Source organism: Carassius carassius, chromosome 22, assembly GCF_963082965.1.
Source record: "Carassius carassius chromosome 22, fCarCar2.1, whole genome shotgun sequence".
Taxonomy (NCBI): domain Eukaryota; kingdom Metazoa; phylum Chordata; class Actinopteri; order Cypriniformes; family Cyprinidae; genus Carassius; species Carassius carassius.
In genome coordinates this window covers 18,497,805-18,517,240 of record NC_081776.1, presented here as the reverse complement: position 1 = coordinate 18,517,240, position 19,436 = coordinate 18,497,805, and the positions used below count along the sequence as shown (strand labels likewise).

Below are 19,436 nucleotides of genomic sequence, written 5' to 3'. Positions count from 1 at the left end.
GCGCATACGTGCTGCGTCATATGCCGGAACGGCTTCCACGTGATAGATAACGGAGGTGAGAGAAAAGTGTTTATTATGTTTGAAATATGGATATTTTCCTTACAAAAAGTTCATGCATTCACTACAAAAGGACTTTATTCATTCCCCGGAGCTGTGTGAGTAGTGGTTCTTGAAGCACTGACTCCAACTGCAGTCCACTCTTTGTGAATCTCCCCACATTTTTGAATGGGTTTTGTTTCACAATCCTCTCCAGGGTGCGGTTATCCCTATTGCTTCTACACTTTTTTCTACCACATCTTTTCCTTCCCTTCACCTCTCTATCAATGTGCTTGGACACAGAGCTCTGTGAACAGTCAGCCTATTTTGCAATGACCTTTTGTGTCTTGCCCTCCTTGTGCAAGGTGTCAATGGTCATCTTTTGTACAACTGTCAAGTCAGCAGTCTTTCCCATGATTGCGTAGCCTACAAAACTAGACTATGAGACCATTTAAAGGCATTTGCAGGTGTTTTTGAGTTAATTAGCTGATTAGAGTGTGGCACTAGGTGTCTTCAATATTTAACCTTTTTACAATATTCAAATTTTCTGAGATACTGAATTTGGGATTTTCCTTAGTTGTCAGTTATAATCATCAAAATTAAAAGAAATAAACATTTGACATATATCAGTCTGTGTGTAATGAATAAATATAATATACAAGTTTCACTTTTTGAATGGAATTAGTGAAATAAATCAACTTTTTGATTATATTTTAATTATATGACCAGCACCTGTACATACAATACAATGAAGGGTGACCATTCATGCTCTTTTTCCAGTACACGTCCTGGCCAAGATTTCAATATTGCCTAAAATATCCAGGTTTTGGCTTTGTTTCCTGTTTTTATACTTGCTGTAGGTCGAAAAGTAACAATGAACAAGCATTGGTTAATCATGGCGCATGAGAAGGTGGGATCTACAGAAAACTGCACAGCCTGCACAGTGCTGCTTCAAGTTGAAAGCAAGTATGAAAACAGGAAACCAAAACCTGGATATTTTAGGCAATATAAAATCCTGGCCAGGACATGTCTGGGGAAAAATAGCATGTATGGTATACCTACAAAATGAACTGAAGTATCAAATATTTCCAGATGACATTAATGTGACTGAATTTTGAGAAGTCGCCAAGGAACTGCCATCCTATGCAGGCAGAATTACATATTTTACTTGAGATGAACACCCTATCTGTGCTATGGCACAAGTGTAGAGGTGATAATAACTAAATTATGCTTTGCCATTAGCTATAAAACAGAGCTATCTTTTAATGAAAACAAACTACAAAATTGGGGCTACTTCAGGCATCCATTTAATTAGCATAAAAAATAATACCCTTTCTTGGCAGGCACGCTTCCCTGCCAAAACATAAAATTAGAGAAGGCTGTTTCAGTCAACACTGTTGTATGTTAGATGATGACATTACTTGAACATCCAGAATTCATAAAGGAGCACTGCCCCAACAGGCCTGTGGAGGGACCTAAAAGAGAACAGCACGTATCATGCTATCCCCTCTTGTTTGGACTTACATAATGTCAAACCACAAAAAACAGCCAGTGGGGATGTAAGGTATATTATCATTCGGGTTGTTCAAACACATGCAAGCACACACACTTTCAAACACATCTGCCAATTAATCACAGCAGCATTGTAAAGCAGTGTGTAAAGTCCTGTTGAATATATATCAGTATTGACTGCCAAAGATGGTAAATGTGGCAAATGTATTGGCCTGTAAACTTTAACAAGCATGTTTTTCCAAACCGCAAGAGTGCTAACTTCACAAATCCACAAAGAAAGAGGTAAGAACAGAAGAATCTGTACTTCCTGTAGCTCTGAGCATGTGAGGGAACAGTCATTTTAAACTAGACTGACAGTTACTCCAAAACTGAAAATTAAATTATGTTCCAAAACCTAATGAGCTGTCTACTTAAAAATTATGTTACTATATGTTCTAAGATAGAATCTAATTAGTAAAATCTAAGACAACTTTGCTGTATCTTTAACAGAGATGGCAATCCCAGAATGAATTGCAACAAGCATGGTGGAACAGTTACAACACAATACAATACAAATTTTGTCGTTGACCAAATTCCTTTCCAGCATCATTACATACCATCACAAAAACAAAACTTAAAATGAAAAATAAAATGTAAAAGCTATACTAAAAAGATACGATTTCAATCTAGATTTAAAAGCATCCACAGATGGGGTGCTGAGAATCACCCCAATCACCATTTGATTTTAATCTAGTTTTAGGAACATGAAAACTCGAGGATCTCATATTTCTTATATTTTAATAAGGAATCAAAAGGTCAACGATAAATTTTGGGACAGTACCATACAGTGTTTTAAAAACCATTAAGAGAACCTTAAACTCAATTCTACATTTTACAGGCAACCAGTCTAAAAAAACAGAACAGGGTTAATTCTCTTCCTCATCTTTGTGTGAGTCAAAAGTCTAGCAGCAGCATTTTGCATTAATTAAAGATGAGATAATTAACTCTGTGAAATACCTATATAAAATAATTACAATAATCAATGCGTGATGAAACAAAAGCATGAATAAAATGTCCAGGTCCTTAAACGGGAGAACTGATTTCAGCTTAGAAATCATTCTTATGTGTTGATAAATTGTACCCTTCACAACATTAGTACCCTCTTCTAAAACTATCTAAAACTAAAGCTGAATCCATTATAACACCTAAATTCTTAACATGATCTGAAACACTTAACCTCATTGAGGATAGCCTACTTATAATTTCCTTGGAAGCAGAAAAGGGTCCAAAGACAACACATTCAGTTTTATTAGTATAAAGATGAAAAAAATTGCTAGCCAACCATGTTCTAATCTCACCTAAACACTGAACAAGTCCATCAAAGGATTGAGAGCCATTTGGATCTATTGGAATATATAACTATATATATCACACTCAGGAGAGTTTTAACAGTTTGCACACTATGTGAATTAGAGCTGAAGATCTTTGCCCGATCGGGTTCGGGCTTAATTTATATAATTTTACGCAGGCTTGGGTCGGGCTCGGGCTTGCACTCCGGGTTGCGCGGTAAACGAGTGGTCATGTGATGTGTTTCGATTGGAGCGAGAAATGCGAAAATGGATACTGAGCAGGTGTAACGGAGGGTTGCCTCTTGCAATTACGTTTTGGTTGCACCAGCAACTAAAGCAAAGTCTGAGTTGAGGAAAAGTTTTGACCATGTTTATAATGAGAATTAATGAGTGAATAATGATGCACCATCAGGGAGCGCAGGAACGCGCTGAAGACATCTAGAGTGGACTCAATAATTTTCCTCCACAAAAACATGTAGGCTTAGCCTAATCTATGTGATTAAAGGTTTTTCAAATGATAACTAAATTTTCATTGATTCTTAAATGCATAATGTGGACAGAGTATTTACGTTAATGTTGGCATTATTCTTTTATTAAATGTCAGCTGCTAGTGGCCTTAATCTTAATTTCGTTATTGCCAAATACCCATCTAAATTTAAAATTTATCTTAATTTCTTTTGTTAAAAAAGACTCGTTTTTATTAGTGTGTTGGTCTATTTATAGGCTAAATGAGCCTATGTCTATTTAGAGTGCTGATATGTTAAGATGTCACAGAGGACTTATTTTATTTCTTTTTTCCAACTACCAAGTGGTTTAGTCTACTTTAGTTATGAATAAATTATGTTAAAACATGTATAAATGACTCATTCTTAACAGAAAGCAAAAGAGCTGTGTGTGTGCACACATTTGAATAATGTCGGGCTGTAAACGGGTTCGGGCTTTTAAAAAGCTGTCAATCAAAATGTACTTTTCAAGCTCGGGCCGAAAACCTGTCGGGCTCGGGTCCTGTCAGGCCTAACTTTTATGCCCCGATTACAGCTCTAATGTGAATAAGAGGTTAACCCTCTGAGGTCTAAGGGTATTTTGGGGGCCTGGAGGAGTTTTGCATTGCCCTGACATTTGTGCTTTTTTCAGTTTCTTATAAATATCTATATGGCTAAAGTCTAATCTCACTCAGCACAAACTGGGCTATAATAATAATATGTGAGCAGCATGTATGTACATGATTGTATTTTTGAGAAAACGGAAAATGTTATGCGTGGTTAGAGAAAAACTTAAAAAGGCCATAAAACACATAAAGAACATTGGTTCCCGGAACTTTTGAGAACTGGAGCTTGTAGCCTACAATTTTTCTTTCTAAATTATGTGAAAATCATTTTGTTTACTCACTCACAGAAAACAATATATTGATTTAAATTTTCTAAGACATTTTTTGTTGGTAAAAGTCATATGCGAGTAGGCGTCAACTATCATGAATATCATTGTGATTTAAACCTGAGAAGACAGAGGCTCGCATAATGAGAGGGGGGAGTTACAAGAAAGAATGTGAAGGCAAAATAAATGTATATAATTTTATGTTTGTAGTTTATTTAGAACATATTTAATTATCCCACAACATAATTTAATATTCACTTGCGAGTGCAGTTAACAGTTTATTAGGAACAATCAAAGCTGACTTTCTGATTTTTTTGCATCATTACTCCAGTCACACAATCCTTCAGAAATCCTTTTAACGATCTGATTTTCTACAAAAAAAAAAACATTTATTGTTATCATTATTATTATTAATGTTGAAAAGACCTTAGAATATTTTTCAGTGTTTTTTTGGGGGGGGGGGGGGGTAAATTGAAAGAACAACATTGTTTGTTACATTTATTACAGTTACATTTATTTGTTAAATGTATATTATTTACATCAAGCTTTTGAATGGTATAGTAGTGTATATTGTTATTGAAACTTCATAATGTTTCACTTGATTATACATTAAGTCAGGAATTATAGTTTGGAAAAAGTCTAACTAGTAAAATGTTTACACGGTATGTGAAAACTAGTACAAGTATATAAATAAATAAAAAGAGACACTCATGTTTATGATCTCTTCTGAATAAAGCGCTTCATTCTTTTTTTCTGATGAAATCCATTCACATCTTTTTGGGGTGAATTGCGTCTTATTCCTATCATCGCGAAGCAAACAGTAAAATAAAAAAACTTGAACACTCTCGCTGCGTTTCTGTTGTATGGCCGTATTCAAGCCGTGCACTTCAGTGAAAAATTATCATCTCAAAAGTGCGTTCAGCGCGGGGGCGTGGTCGCATTAGAAGATAATGAAGGGAGACATACAAAATGGACATTGCGTTGTTTTCGTATGGATTACTTTATCACAGAATATTTGTTTTCGGCAGAACTTGTTTAGCTTGACATGTCAAGCTTTCTATAGATATATCTCTCATGTCTCTTCGTTGAGTATTCACTGAGTTACAGTTAATTTTAATGACGCGTGTCTAAATGAAGATCACTGCAGATAAAGGCTGCAGACAGCACACCTTGTTTGTTATCTTTATTTTATAAATGCACAAAGTTTTGTTGTTATTATGTCTGTATACAAAAAAGTAGACCCTTTACAGATTCGATTGATGTATTGCTCTTATCTGTACAATCAAAACTGAAAGTGTACACATGTACACATTAACATATGTTAATGAGACACATGTACAATCGTGGCCAAAAGTTTTGAGAATTACATAAATATTAGTTTTCAAAAAGTTTGCTGCTAAACTGCTTTTAGATCTTAGTTTCAGTTGTTTCTGTGATGTACTGAAATATAATTACAAGCACTTCATACGTTTCAAAGGCTTTTATCGACAATTACATGCCATTTATGCAAGGAGTCAGTATTTGCAGTGTTGGCCCTTCTTTTTCAGGACCTCTGCAATTCGACTGGGCATGCTCTCAATCAACTTCTTGGCCAAATCCTGACTGATAGCAAACCCATTCTTTCATAATCACTTCTTGGAGTTTGTCAGAATTAGTGGGTTTTTGTTTGTTCAACCGCCTCTTGAGGATTGACCACAAGTTCTCAATGGGATTAAGATCTGGGGAGTTTCCAGGCCATGGACCCAAAATTTCAACATTCTGGTCCCCGAGCCACTTAGTTATCACTTTTGCCTTATGGCACGGTGCTCCATCGTGCTGGAAAATGCATTGTTCTTCACCAAACTGTTGTTGGATTGTTGGAAGAAGTTGCTGTTGGAGGGTGTTTTGGTACCATTCTTTATTCATGGGTGTGTTTTGGGGCAGAATTGTGAGTGAGCCCACTCCCTTGGATGAGAAGCAACCCCACACATGAATGATGTCAGGATGCTTTACTGTGGGCATGACACAGGACTGATGGTAGCGCTCACCTTTTCTTCTCCGGCCAAGCATTTTTCCAGATGCCCCAAACAATCGGAAAGGGGCTTCATCGGAGAATATGACTTTGCCCCAGTCCTCAGCAGTCCATTCACTATACTTTCTGCAGAAGATCAATCTGTCCCTGATGTTTTTTTTTGGAGAGAAGTGGCTTCTTTGCTGCCCTTCTTGACACCAGGCCATCTTCCAAAAGTCTTCGCCTCACTGTGCATGCAGATGCGATCACACCTGCCTGCTGCCATTCCTGAGCAAGCTCTGCACTGGTGGCACTCCGATCCCGCAGCTGAATCCTCTTTAGGAGACGATCCTGGTGCTTGCTGGACTTTCTTGGACGCCCTGAAGCCTTCTTTACAAGAATTGAACCTCTTTCCTTGAAGTTCTTGATGATCCTATAAATTGTTGATTTAGGTGCAATCTAAGTAGCCACAATATCCTTGCCTGTGAAGCCATTTTTATGCAACGCAATGATGGCTGCACGCGTTTATTTGCAGGTCACCATGGTTAACAATAGAAGTACAATGATTTCAAGCATCACCCTCCTTTTAACATGTCAAGTCAGCCATTCTAACCCAATCAGCCTGACATAATGATCTCCGGCCTTGTGCTCGTCAACATTCTCACCTGAGTTAACAAGACGATTACTGAAATGATCTCAGCAGGTCCTTTAATGACAGCAATGAAATGCAGTGGAAAGGTTTTTTTGGGATTAAGTTAATTTTCATGGCAAAGAAGGACTATGCAATTCATCTGATCACTCTTCATAACATTCTGGAGTATATGCAAATTGCTATTATAAAAACTTAAGCAGCAACTTTTCCAATTTCCAATATTTATGTAATTCTCAAAACTTTTGGCCACGACTGTATGCACGCTACTAAATAGTCCCACCTACCCTGATCACAGTTCTTGCCGCCCCGGCCTTCAGGACAGTCACAAAAGTAGGTGTTCCACTTATTTTCACACTGAGCACCATGCTGACACAAACCCTCATAGCAGAGGTTCTTCTTTGCTGGACAACCTGACAGTAAATAATTGTATTGGTTTTGTGTAACAGCAATTTAAAAACAAGTTCAAAATGCCCACTATAAATTCAAATTGTTATGTTTGTGTCAGACCTTCAGTGGTGCCATTGTTAGCGATGTAACTGGCCATGTCTATGGATTTACTGTCAATCATCAGGTTCCTCATGCAACCCACAAAGTCCCGGTTCCGTATGGGGAAATCTTCTGGAAGGTTGGGAACCCCACCAAGCAGAAGAGGCCCAGTGAGATCCAAAGACCTGAACAGGAAAAACGAAACTTTGAAATGTGCCACCAAACTCTCCAACAAGTTAATGGCATCAAAAGCTCACAATCTAGTGAGCTGACCTGCTTTCCACTGTCAAAAGCTGAAAGTATACTTTGGTTTTTAATGCTAATATATGTGTACAGTGCGCATCTGTACACTATGCACAATTTTTTATGTACCTTTTTACTAGTTAGTTGGTCCACAAGGTGGTAAGGTGGCCCAAGAACAATAAAAACAACTGCTGGTAACAGAAGCAACAGCAAATTGTCAAGCACTTTTATGAGGGGGTTAAGAGCTACCCGTAACTCTACTTTAAAATACATTTTACAAAGACTTCAAAGACATTTTTATCTTTTATAACTTAAAGCAGACACTTGACAAAGATAAACCTTTCTAGTGCAAATTTGTCAGGTGCCTCTATAGACAATATCCAAAGGAGCATACTTTAATGCATTCGGTTGTGCGCTCAAATTAAACTCGAGTTTTTATGCATACATTAGGGTAAGCGTACAGTGCTTGCGAAAGGATTTTCATCATCAGCATAGTACTTGCACAAACAGATTTTTAGAACCATGCTATTTGTACTCTGTACATGCAGTTCACACACTTTTGATCAGGTATTAGTAAATGTCTAACAGTAATATTGTGAAAAATTATTACAATTTAAAATAAAAGTACATCTCATTGACCCCAACTGACATCCTTTAATATCACAGCATGATAAAAAGCTAAGAAAGAAGACAGGTGAAAGAGAGCTTGACTCCTAGCCAGTCTGTCAATTGCTGTGTCCATGACAACAGAGCCATAGGGAATGGAATGTTGCCATGATGTATAAAACAGGTCGGTGCTTATTAGATTAGAGCTTTGGGTTAAACCTTCACTTCACTTAAATACTTCCTTGTTCTTTCTTTTAAGTGTTTTAATGCACAGTCGTGTTTCAGCATGCAACAACATCTGATGCTACAATTGCCACCTTAAGTATGAGAAGATCTTTCACAAATGAAAGATTTTTGGATGTGTGTCCTGAAGGACTCTGAATGGGTGTGAGAGAGTAAACAGCAGTGTAATTATGAATAATTACCAAAGGCTAAATATCATGAGAATGAGTTCTTGTTTGATTTACACAGAGAGAGGGATCAACTCACTTCTTCTGTCCCGTCTGGGTGCCCTGGGCAGCGCAGGAGTAGTTGCCAATCTGACTGCCGAAACGCATTGCCATGGCGATGTCACAGTTGTCCACCGCAACTACTGCCACCTTCTCACCTGACGGACCTTGAGGCAACCCCAAATGACTTATCTTCGGCTGAAAAGAGAAGAAATGGAAATGTGTTACTGATTAAAGTCATGTCACCTTTATTTATATAGCACTTTATACAATACAGACTGTGCCAAAGCAGCTTTACATGTGTTAAACAGTAAAAATGTTTGCTGATTATGCAAGAGGAACTAAATTAAAACTAAACAGTATGAGCACAGTTTCACAGAAACACATTTTGAATGATTTTTACATGTTTTGAAGACAATGAGTATTATAAGTATTGATATCCACTTCTACAATTCATGTAGACAAAAAAAAGTGTGCTGTAATGTATTGAAATGTATTGAAAGTGCAACTGTACTTCTTAAAATATTATATAATGAAATAAAAGGCCACTTTAGTACACTTTCATGATTGTTAGACAGATGTCTAAAGAGTGCACTTTGTAAAAAAAAATTCTTATGAAGTACATTTTAATTTATTACTATTTAATATTTCTTTGTCATGCTTTAAAGAACTATAATTATTTTTGTGTTGACAATTTAACTAAAGCAAATGTGAAGCACTGGCTTACAATTTTATCTACAGTGTGTACAATAATGAATGTATTTTACATGTACGAAATTCTAAATTCACCAAGTGTCTGGAAACATTATATTTAGTTCTTTTAAAGTATATTATAACCATAATAATTAAATGTTTCCTGTGTTGGCAAAATGAATCGCAATGAGCAAATTTTCAAAAGATGAGTTATTTTGATTTTCACAATGCCCACAAAAAAACTAAAAAACTACAACTTAAAAATGGTTTATGGGAAAAATCTAATTAAAGATTTCTGAAGGTTCCCAAAGCAAAATCACCTAGCAACTTTGCATCTTTTCCTCCACTTATTTCCTTAATAATAATCACAAAATAGCTATTTTTGTTTTATCTTTGTTATAAAAAAAAAAAAAATTAACGAAGATGCAAATAAAACAAAACTTCTAAATGGAAGCATTCAACTAAGAAAAACAAATAGGCTAATCAAATGTAAAACTCGCTTTAAGTGTGTTCATTACAAATAAACCGATTATTAAAAGGACAAAAACAGTTCAATCAAGAGCAGCGAGTGATTCCCTCTTTTCTTTTATTGTCAGATTAACATTAATGAGACAAACGGCCTATCCATTAAGACCTACTGTAATGCACAGATCCAATAAAAAATTACATATCAGATGTTTTTCCCTAACAGTCAACCGAAAGTTAACTTAAGAGTTAACAGATTATATTTGCAAGAAATACCCACAAAGATGATGCTCTCTGAATGTGGTAAAACACGCTTTGTGAATCAAAAAGCTTTTAATTTTGGTTTTATTGTATTTTCATTTGGTGCATTTTGAATGGAGTGTGACAAAAACAAAATTAAAAATATGAGAAAAACATCTGAAATTAGTTTATTATGCCCAGGAGAATGTTTAAATATGGAATTAAGTACATTTGATTCAACTGAATTAGCAACTGATCTAATATTAGTGGGCAAAGCAAGAACATTTAGCAAAATGCTAATTGCTTCAGTTGAAGCACGATACATGTCCATCATTGCAAATGCAACAATGCTTCCTTTTACACCGAGATGCCTTCCGTTTGCACTGAAAAGTTCACGCATATCCACATATGAAATCGCTGGCATATATGTATATACACAACTAATATTTTATATTAGTGTGCACATGTATTTCATATACATTTTTTGAACATCCAATAGTGTATATGTGAGTAAATTATATGTGTATATGCACATGTTTTATGTATGCTTTGATAAGCAAAGTTTGATTTAAATCCTAGGTGACGCCTCATAGTTACCACCTTTCATTTAACCTGTAAGTGATGAATTAAATTTTTGATCAAATCTTGAACCTATTTAAGATAAGGTTTATTTATGTTCCAGCAAAGTTTGAGGTTTATGGCCTGAAATACTTCTGCTAAAACTCATTTCATACTTATGTTGATAATGTAAAGACAATTCCGGATGTTTACAGAATCCTGTACATACCTGCTCACAGATCAAAGCTGTTTACAGGAGATATATCTATGTGGCATGTGTTGGCTCTAAATACCTAGCTCGCGGCAGATATGGGCCATCTGTCTGTGTAATGCATGGCATGAAAGTGACAGTCAGAAAGAAACGTTGTGTCATGTGTAAGCATTCACAAACAGCACTTCACACTTTCCAGAGCACAGCAGCTTTTAAACTATCACTGCCACTTCTACAGAAATTACTCTTTTCTACTGCAAAAGCACTCACACTTTCCATTAGGTGCTGTCTAAACATGGCACAATTTGAGTCTATTTTTCTTTTTGCCTTCCTGTTGCTATATATGAATATCTCTCTGTGTTTGCTCCAACTACTGACACACAAAGTCCCAGGGGTTGATTTTTACTCATACTAACAGATTTCAACTTATTTTATTACTTGATGGTCACATTATAATCATTTTGAAGTTTTTTTTTTTTACTGTCCCATCAATTATTTTTGCAACTTTTTAAATGGCTTTTATTTATAGATTTTATGGTTACCCTTGTTCTATACCAAAACTTTGAATCTTAAACTATAAAAATGCATAATTTCTAAACAAACAAACGAGTGAAATAAATATAGAATAGTTTTGCTGTGCATCATTTCCAATCAAATCAAATTATGTAAAAAGCAGGAAAATATGATGTTGATGATTACTATAATATTATGGATTATTATATTACATATTGAGTGTATTTAGGCTCCAAAAAAACTATATCTATGAAAGGCAAAGATGCATAAGAAAAAAAGTTGTACTGTTTTATATATTTTTTCCCCTAAATATATTTTTTCCCCTAATAATAATAAAAAAGCAATGCAGTGGAAGATGGAAATCATATTTGATTATGACAGTTGTAAAATAATTATCATAATCTTAATTCCATTGAAAATAAATAAATAAAATGACAAGGATGACATATGTCATATGATGGGCAATGTTAAATACATCTTTTAAAAATAAGAGTGTAAAAAAGTATGTTTTAATGTTTATATTTTAAAAGCAGAAATCACCAAAAGTGGCCGTAGTTTTAAAATCACCAAGAATTATACAGTTGTACCTATATAAAATTTCTTTCCTACATTTTTTTTTCATACTCTGTCTATTTTTCTAGCCAGAGGCATATTTCTTTAGCTTCTCAGGAAATGTAAAGGTTGACCAGATTGGGAATCTTAAATGGTGTGGTCTCAGACACAAACCCCATCATGGGACCAGAGCAGACAAATGCACCTTCGAAGATCTTGAAAAAAAGAGTATGCCTTTCAAGGGAAAACATGCTCTTTAGGTGCATTTTGCCACATTCATCTGTCTTGTTTTTAGCAGGAAATGAGGGTGTGAGGTATTATTCAGATGGATATCTGTGGTCATGCTGGGTGCTTTCAACACGTATCTGGCTCATAATCTGGAACCACTTGTATATGCTCACTTTGTATACTTGTATGGCATACAAATGTAATTAAATAATTACATATAAATCTTATATTTAAGATTTACACTTAACATTTAGATTTTAGATATTTTTCATATATACAGCATAATTATATACTTATATTAGGATTTAATATGAAGATTTATATGAAGAATTTAAATGTTTGTTTAAATATTTAAAAAAATATATTAGTTTTAATCAAAACATTTCGATTTAGATTCAAGATTTAAGAACAAAATGTATATTTAAATATTTTAAAATGCAATTAATTAGTTGAAATTTATGTTTGTGGAAAATGTATCTAATGCTACACTTATCCCACATATTTAACTTGGGAATTGATTTTCTTTAACGGGTTTCATTCATTAAACAGAACTAACAAAATTCTACGTAAATTGTTCTTGCAGCCAGTCTTATATGAACTGTTGCATAACTTAAAAAAAAAATCACCTATATAACCTGGCTTTGAGCACAATAACTGTGTGCCTTGTACCATACAGCACAACACAGTAAACAAAATAAACCATGTCAAGTATGTTCCGCCCACTGCCTTTGATTTAGGAGCTCAACTTCATGCTGCTTGATTTCACCAACTCATTTTTCTGACCCCTTAATCAGTGGAGTAGAAGAACAACACTCCAGCTTCCAAACGCTGCAGGAAACCAGCGAAATATCACAAAATGTAATGATAAGACACGGTTCACAATTAAAAAGTTGAAATTGAAATTGAATTGAAAAGTTGAATGAGAACAAATGTATTGTTATATATAGCAGAGTGAGTTGGAACATAACTTCAAAACTTACTGAATACTTTCAAAATATATGTTCCTGGCTTTATTGTTAAGGTCAAATGGGCTATTGGATAATGTTAACCAATATCAAAGTTGCTTCTTAGACCTTGTTTTAGTCAGTAATTTAGTCTAGCTCTATTCTGGTAGGTAACCCACAGTTTTCATAATCTAATCAAATTCTGATGAAAAAAATTACCCTAGTTTTTTATTTATTTATTTATCTCAGAAATGCACAGAGGTCAAATAGGTTGTAGAAGGCTATTCACATTGACTTTATTATACATATTCTGCATAGCTTGCTAATGAAAAATTATTGTAGGAGTACAATGAAAAAAATACAATATATATGGCTTATAGATATGCTCTTTCATAGCTCAGGATACTCAGTTTTCAGTTTGTGTCATTTAATGTCATTGTGAGTTAATACTATGTTCTATGACTTTTAAATACAGGCTTTTGCATATTGACACATCTGAGCACAGTTAAATACATGGTTGAAACTCCAGAAATCTTTTCTCAGCAGAAACGTCTCTATCTGCAAGAGACTTCAACAACGTCTCCATCTGCTCTTCTTTTAACTGATTGCTTCTTAGGATGAACAACTTATAGATAGATCTCACTACTGTTTCATTCCTAAGGGTTTGTTTGAGTGTTAAACCCTCGTGCGCATGGGTGCAATTTGAGTCAGATTAGCCTCGTTTGCTCTTTTGCATGGTGTAAAATGACCGACAGACCTAAACAAAGACTTATTTGTTGCGACAAAGACGCCATTACCCAGAATCCCTCTATGTTTTGCTATTTCCCAGATCTGCAAACAAAGAAATTTCGAAGATACTTTTTGAAATGTACAAAAATATCTGATGTACAAAAAAAAAAAAAAGATACTTGAAAACAACAAAACCATGGAATTTTAAATGACTGACGCACAGTGTGTAATGACTAAAACCTATTAGCCTAAGTATCACTAATCTCACTTTGAACATGTTATTCAACTTTTTCTCTGTTCTTTCTAAGTGAAAAAAGCTGAGGTCTATAAATCGCTCTGGTGACCTCACCAGCAGAGGGTTTGTTAGGGGCAGTTCTAGATCTCTGGGGGTTCTGGCTACATGCCACACGTTACTGGAAGAACAGAAAACAAGTGGGGCTCCAAACATGCACCTTAGGCACAGATGAGAGCACTGTTTGGGCAGGTACTGCCATACTGTTTTTATGAAGACTGGAGGTTTTGTACAGTTCAGATTCCCGTCAGCTGTTTAACAAAAATATTTGCTACCAGTGTTTTACTAACTCAGTATCTCAATCATACTTGATCTCAACGTCGGTTGCATACCATGCGTCCCCCTTCTTCTGACAAAGGCAGGTGTCTACTTGTGTGAGGTTTCCACCTTAGCCTGCTTCTTCAACATCCATCTGTACATTAAAACACTGCATACAGTATGTATGTCTTACTTTAAATGAAAGATGATCAGGGGTGTTTTAAGCGTGATTTTTTTTATTGCTGTTCTCCCCAACCTCTCCCCTATGTGATAATGGCAGTGAGGCGGACTAATGCAGGTTATTTAATCCAGCACAGCAGATGTGGGATTTGGTTTCATGACAGAGAAGGTGGTACATAAATCCAGGAAAATGTTGGAAAATTTAGGGTTTCTCACAGGTCTAAATTGGTGCTTAAATGACTTGGATAATAATATAAACAAATATGTATCTATATAATATAATTTCTCTTTGATGGAGGAAATTTTTTACAGTCACTGAATCATACATACCATTATGCAATAATAAACTACATTTGTGGGTGTGCTTGCACCATAATCTGATTTGCATGATACATTTTGTTAAATGAATGCTGAAACAATGCTTATAGTTTTTGCAGGTGCATATTCGGTCATAATAAATCCCCCCCTGGTGTGCATTCATTTGTTAAAGCAGGGTGCGGCTCTCTCCCCCTCTTTGGTTCCCGGGTAATTCTTCTGTGAAATCAGCTTGACCTTTTAAAACTTTCCTTAGCTAGGCTATGGCTGACCAAACCATTAGATAAGATGAAGTAATTTAGGATGTTGATTCTGTTATGCATGTCAAAGAGAGTGTGAATCTGAGCTGTCTTGGTTTTTTAAGTAACAGTCTTAAAGGAATAGTTCCACTAATAAAAATTAAAAATAATAATTTACTCATCTGAAATGTCAATATTTGTATTTATTTTGGTAATCATCTGATTTTTCACAGATATTTTTTCTCATAACTTCTGTGAAGGGCATGAAAAAGGAATGATGCAAGAGTGAGTAAATGATAATCGAATTTTAATTTCTGAGTGAACTATTCCTTTAAAAAGGCCTCCAGCTAAGGTTTTCCCTCTGGGGTGTTGAAAACTCCCGTCACCTCTACACACAGTTCTCTAGGGACGGAGGGTTTGCTGTAGCCATAGCAACACACTTGATCCAAACAGATCCTGACAGAGGATGAGGTCAGATAGAGAGGCTCACTCATACCTTCATTTCAGCCAATCAGGCCAGGGGGGAAGTATAGAGTAAGAATTGCATAAAAAAAATTAAAAAAATAAAAATAAAATAATAATTCTGATCATGGAAATCTACATTGATTGCTTAAAGAAAAAAAAAGAAAAAAAAATAAATAAAAAGATTCTCGTCAACAAATGAAGTTTTGTTCAGTTTCCTAATCCATCAGCAATATTAATAAAGCCAAAGTGTAATGGGCCTAGCACAACAATGGTGGCCCGGCACAACTCCATGAGAATATTTCTGTAGAGATAATTGGCACTGTTTAGGCACAATGTACATTTGATAGCTCATTTACAGGGATCAAAATTTCAGTCTTAAAGGGACACCAATGTTCCTGCTCTGAGCAGGATTCTTACGTTTCACATTCTCAAATTATCTGTTCTGGACATGCACTGTTCAGCCCATCCAGTGTACTACAAGCACAAGAATCAATCACTGATAAGCTAACGTGCCCCGAGTCTCCCTTCACAACATTGTTTCTCAGTGTTTCCACTGCTAACACAAGTCAGTACAGGAGAACATGAATGTAAACTGCTCTAAATGGCTTGTGTTTTCCCCAGAGGGCCAAACTGAGATCAGTTTGACAGTAACAGTTGTGTGGAAGCCCTGGAGTTCAGGTAAAACTGCTCAGCTTTCAGATAAATCCGTCGCTGCTGCCACTGGCATGTCAGTTAAATGGGAAGACAACTGTGTTATGAGGGATTAGAGCAAAATGTCAATCAACGATTTGGTTACACACAAAACTACAAAAACGCGATAAAAAAACAAACAAAAAAAAACTGATGACAGAGTCACTTTTGTATTACTTGTGAAATATATTCAGTTATGACAGCTTTCTCAGAGCATTGAATGTGAGTATGATAAGCTGGTTCTTTTTTACTACCTTTTCAGTATTTCAAGCCCATTCTTTGTGTCACAATGCATGTATCCAAGCATTTTTAAGCTTTAAAGGGATACTCCACCCCAAAATGATTTTTTTTTTTTCATTAATCACTTATCCCCATGACGTTCCAAACCCGTAAAGCTTTGTTCGTCTTCGGAACACAATTTACGATATTTTGCAAGAAAACTTCTGTGTCTCTCCACATCACTCAAACTGCCTATGCTCTTCTGTGTCAGCCTTGCCACAAGGATGCGCTCTTTTCTTCCAAATCAAAGCATAAATACACATATCTATGTGTATTTATGCTTTGATTTGAAAGAAAAGAGCGCATCCTTGTAATGCGGCTGACAGAAAAGAGCTTAGGCAGTTTGAGTGATGTTGAGAGACACAGAGGAGACTGTTGACAAAGAAATAATTGAATAAAGTCATTATTTTTGTTTTCTTCACTTACAAACAGTATTCTCATCGCTTCAAAACGTTACAGTTGAAACACTGATGGCAGATGGACTATTCTGATGACGTCTTTCCTACTTTTCTGGACTTTGACAGTGTAACTTGGTTTGCAGTCTATGAGACAGTCACAAGCCTCACGGTTTCCATCCAAAATATCTTAAATTGTGTTCTAAAGAAGAACAAAGCTTTTATGAGTTTGCAAAGACATGGGGTAAGTGATTAATGACAAAATTTTCCTTTTGGGGTTGAGTATCCCTTTAAGATTTTAAGAGTGTCTCATTTAAATAATAATAAACAGGCCTGTTAATTTAGTAATTAAAATGATATTATTGTTTATAAAGATATATTTGGATAGTAAGATATATTTAAACATTTATTTTCAGTGATTCATTTATTATTATTCACTGATTATTTCAATGAATTGGTTCAACAATTCATGACTCACTCAGAAGTGTTTGTGTTTGGTTTCACAAACACTGTACTCCTGCCTGCGGGTGTCGCTGTTGGACAGTGTTTTCTCTATTTCCTGTTGGCCGTCTGTAGCAAATTGTAGCTCCGTGTAGCTGTTTTTATTTTATTTTTTCTCTAGAACCCTTTATCTTACTATCACTCTCTGTTTTTAAAGTGGTAAAATATAACTTAATTCACACCATATTTCTGATATTATCGATCAATCTTATCAGATTAACTTTGATCGTTCAATTTTATTTTATATCCGTGAGTGCAGTACACCTGCAAAGCGTTAGCACTCGTTAGCTTGTCATTAGCGTTTTCATTCTAACCTATCGCTGTTTTCTTTTCTCCTCTCCCTCGCTCCAGTTTTTCACAAGTTCATCAAACAACAGCAGTAAGAATATTTCATCAAGCACGGTGAGTAATGGCTTCTCCCGTCATTGTTACTTGCACCTCTTGCCACATGTACAGTTTATCTATCTCTGTCGCTGATGAGGGATTCACATGTGATAAATGCAGGGAAATAGTTAGGCTGACAGAGAAGATTTCAGAATTAGAGACACGCATCCAAACTTTAATTGAGTACAGTAAGAAAGTTAGAGCTCTAGATACGGCTTTGGATGCGTCTAGCTCAGGGATTCCTGTACATTGTTCGGTTCTGGAAACAGAGCCCTTGCAGCAGGGCAACAGGGTGACGGTGAGGCAGCGTAGTCGTGGGTCAAAACACCGCTCTTCTGTTCCGATCAAAACATTAAACAGGTTCTCCCCACTCAGTGATGCACACACTGAGAAACCTGATGAAAGTGCTCTAGTTATTGGTGATTCTATTGTACGGAACATGAATATAGAGACACCAGCCACCATAGTCAAATGTTTACCGGGAGCCAGAGCGCCTGACATCTTGGCAAATTTAAAAGTGCTGGCTAATGCTAAACGTAAATACAGTAAGATTGTTATTCATGCCGGCGCTAATGATGTTCGACTTCGCCAGTCGGAGATCACTAAAAATAACATTAAAGAGGTGTGTGAACTTGCAAGCACGATGTCAGACACTGTAATATGCTCTGGATCCCTCCCTGCTTACCGTGGTGATGAGATGCATAGCAGATTGTCATCACTCAATGGCTGGATGTCTAAGTGGTGCCCACAGAATAACATAGGTTTCATAGACAATTGGACGAGCTTTTGGGGCAGACCTGACCTGTTTAAAAGAGATGGTCTTCATCCCTCCTGGGGTGGCGCCACTCTTCTCTCTAGAAATATGGCAAATAGTCTTAGTGTTTATACTTGACTAACTGGGGCCCAGGTCAGGAAGCAGACAGACTGGCTAAACCGACCGTCTGCTAGCTGCCTCCCGTCACAGAGGTCAGTTAATTCTCAGCACATAGAGACTTTTTCACCTAGATATCACACTATAGAGACTGTGTCTGTTCCCCGAACTACAAAAAAAAAAAAAACATCGAAACCAAGTTAAGATTAACAATTTAATTGAGGTTCAAAAAATAAAAAAACAGAAGCAATATGGATAAACAAATGATAAAGCTTGGCTTATTGAATATCAGATCCCTTTCTACGAAAACACTTTTTGTAAATAATATGATCACTGATCATAATATAGATGTGCTCTGTTTGACAGAAACCTGGCTAAAACCTGATGATTACATTATTTTAAATGAGTCCACCCCGCAAGATTACTGTTATAAACATGAGCCCCGTCTAAAAGGCAAAGGTGGAGGTGTTGCTTCAATTTATAACAACGTTTTCAGGATTTCTCAGAGGGCAGGCTACAAGTATAACTCGTTTGAAGTAATGGTGCTTCATATAACATTATCCAGAGAAACAAATGTTAATGATAAATCCCCTGTTATGTTTGTACTGGCTACTGTATACAGGCCACCAGGGCACCATACAGACTTTATTAAAGAGTTTGGTGATTTTACATCCGAGTTAGTTCTGGCTGCAGATAAAGTTTTAATAGTTGGTGATTTTAATATCCATGTTGATAATGAAAATGATGCATTGGGATCA

At 35.9% G+C, this 19,436-nt stretch overlaps 1 protein-coding gene across 2 annotated transcripts in view; it reads right to left on the bottom strand.

Annotated features, from left to right (window-relative positions):
* Positions 1 to 19,436, bottom strand: part of LOC132099081 (cadherin EGF LAG seven-pass G-type receptor 1-like) — a 165,915-nt gene that overhangs the window by 41,278 nt on the left and 105,201 nt on the right. For both annotated transcript variants that reach the window (XM_059505518.1, XM_059505519.1), the window contains 3 exons: positions 8,717 to 8,874; positions 7,400 to 7,563; positions 7,177 to 7,302 (listed from right to left, as the gene is read on the bottom strand). In XM_059505518.1, the coding sequence (XP_059361501.1) occupies positions 7,177 to 7,302; positions 7,400 to 7,563; positions 8,717 to 8,874 (448 nt within the window). The remainder of the gene's footprint in view (positions 1 to 7,176; positions 7,303 to 7,399; positions 7,564 to 8,716; positions 8,875 to 19,436) is intronic.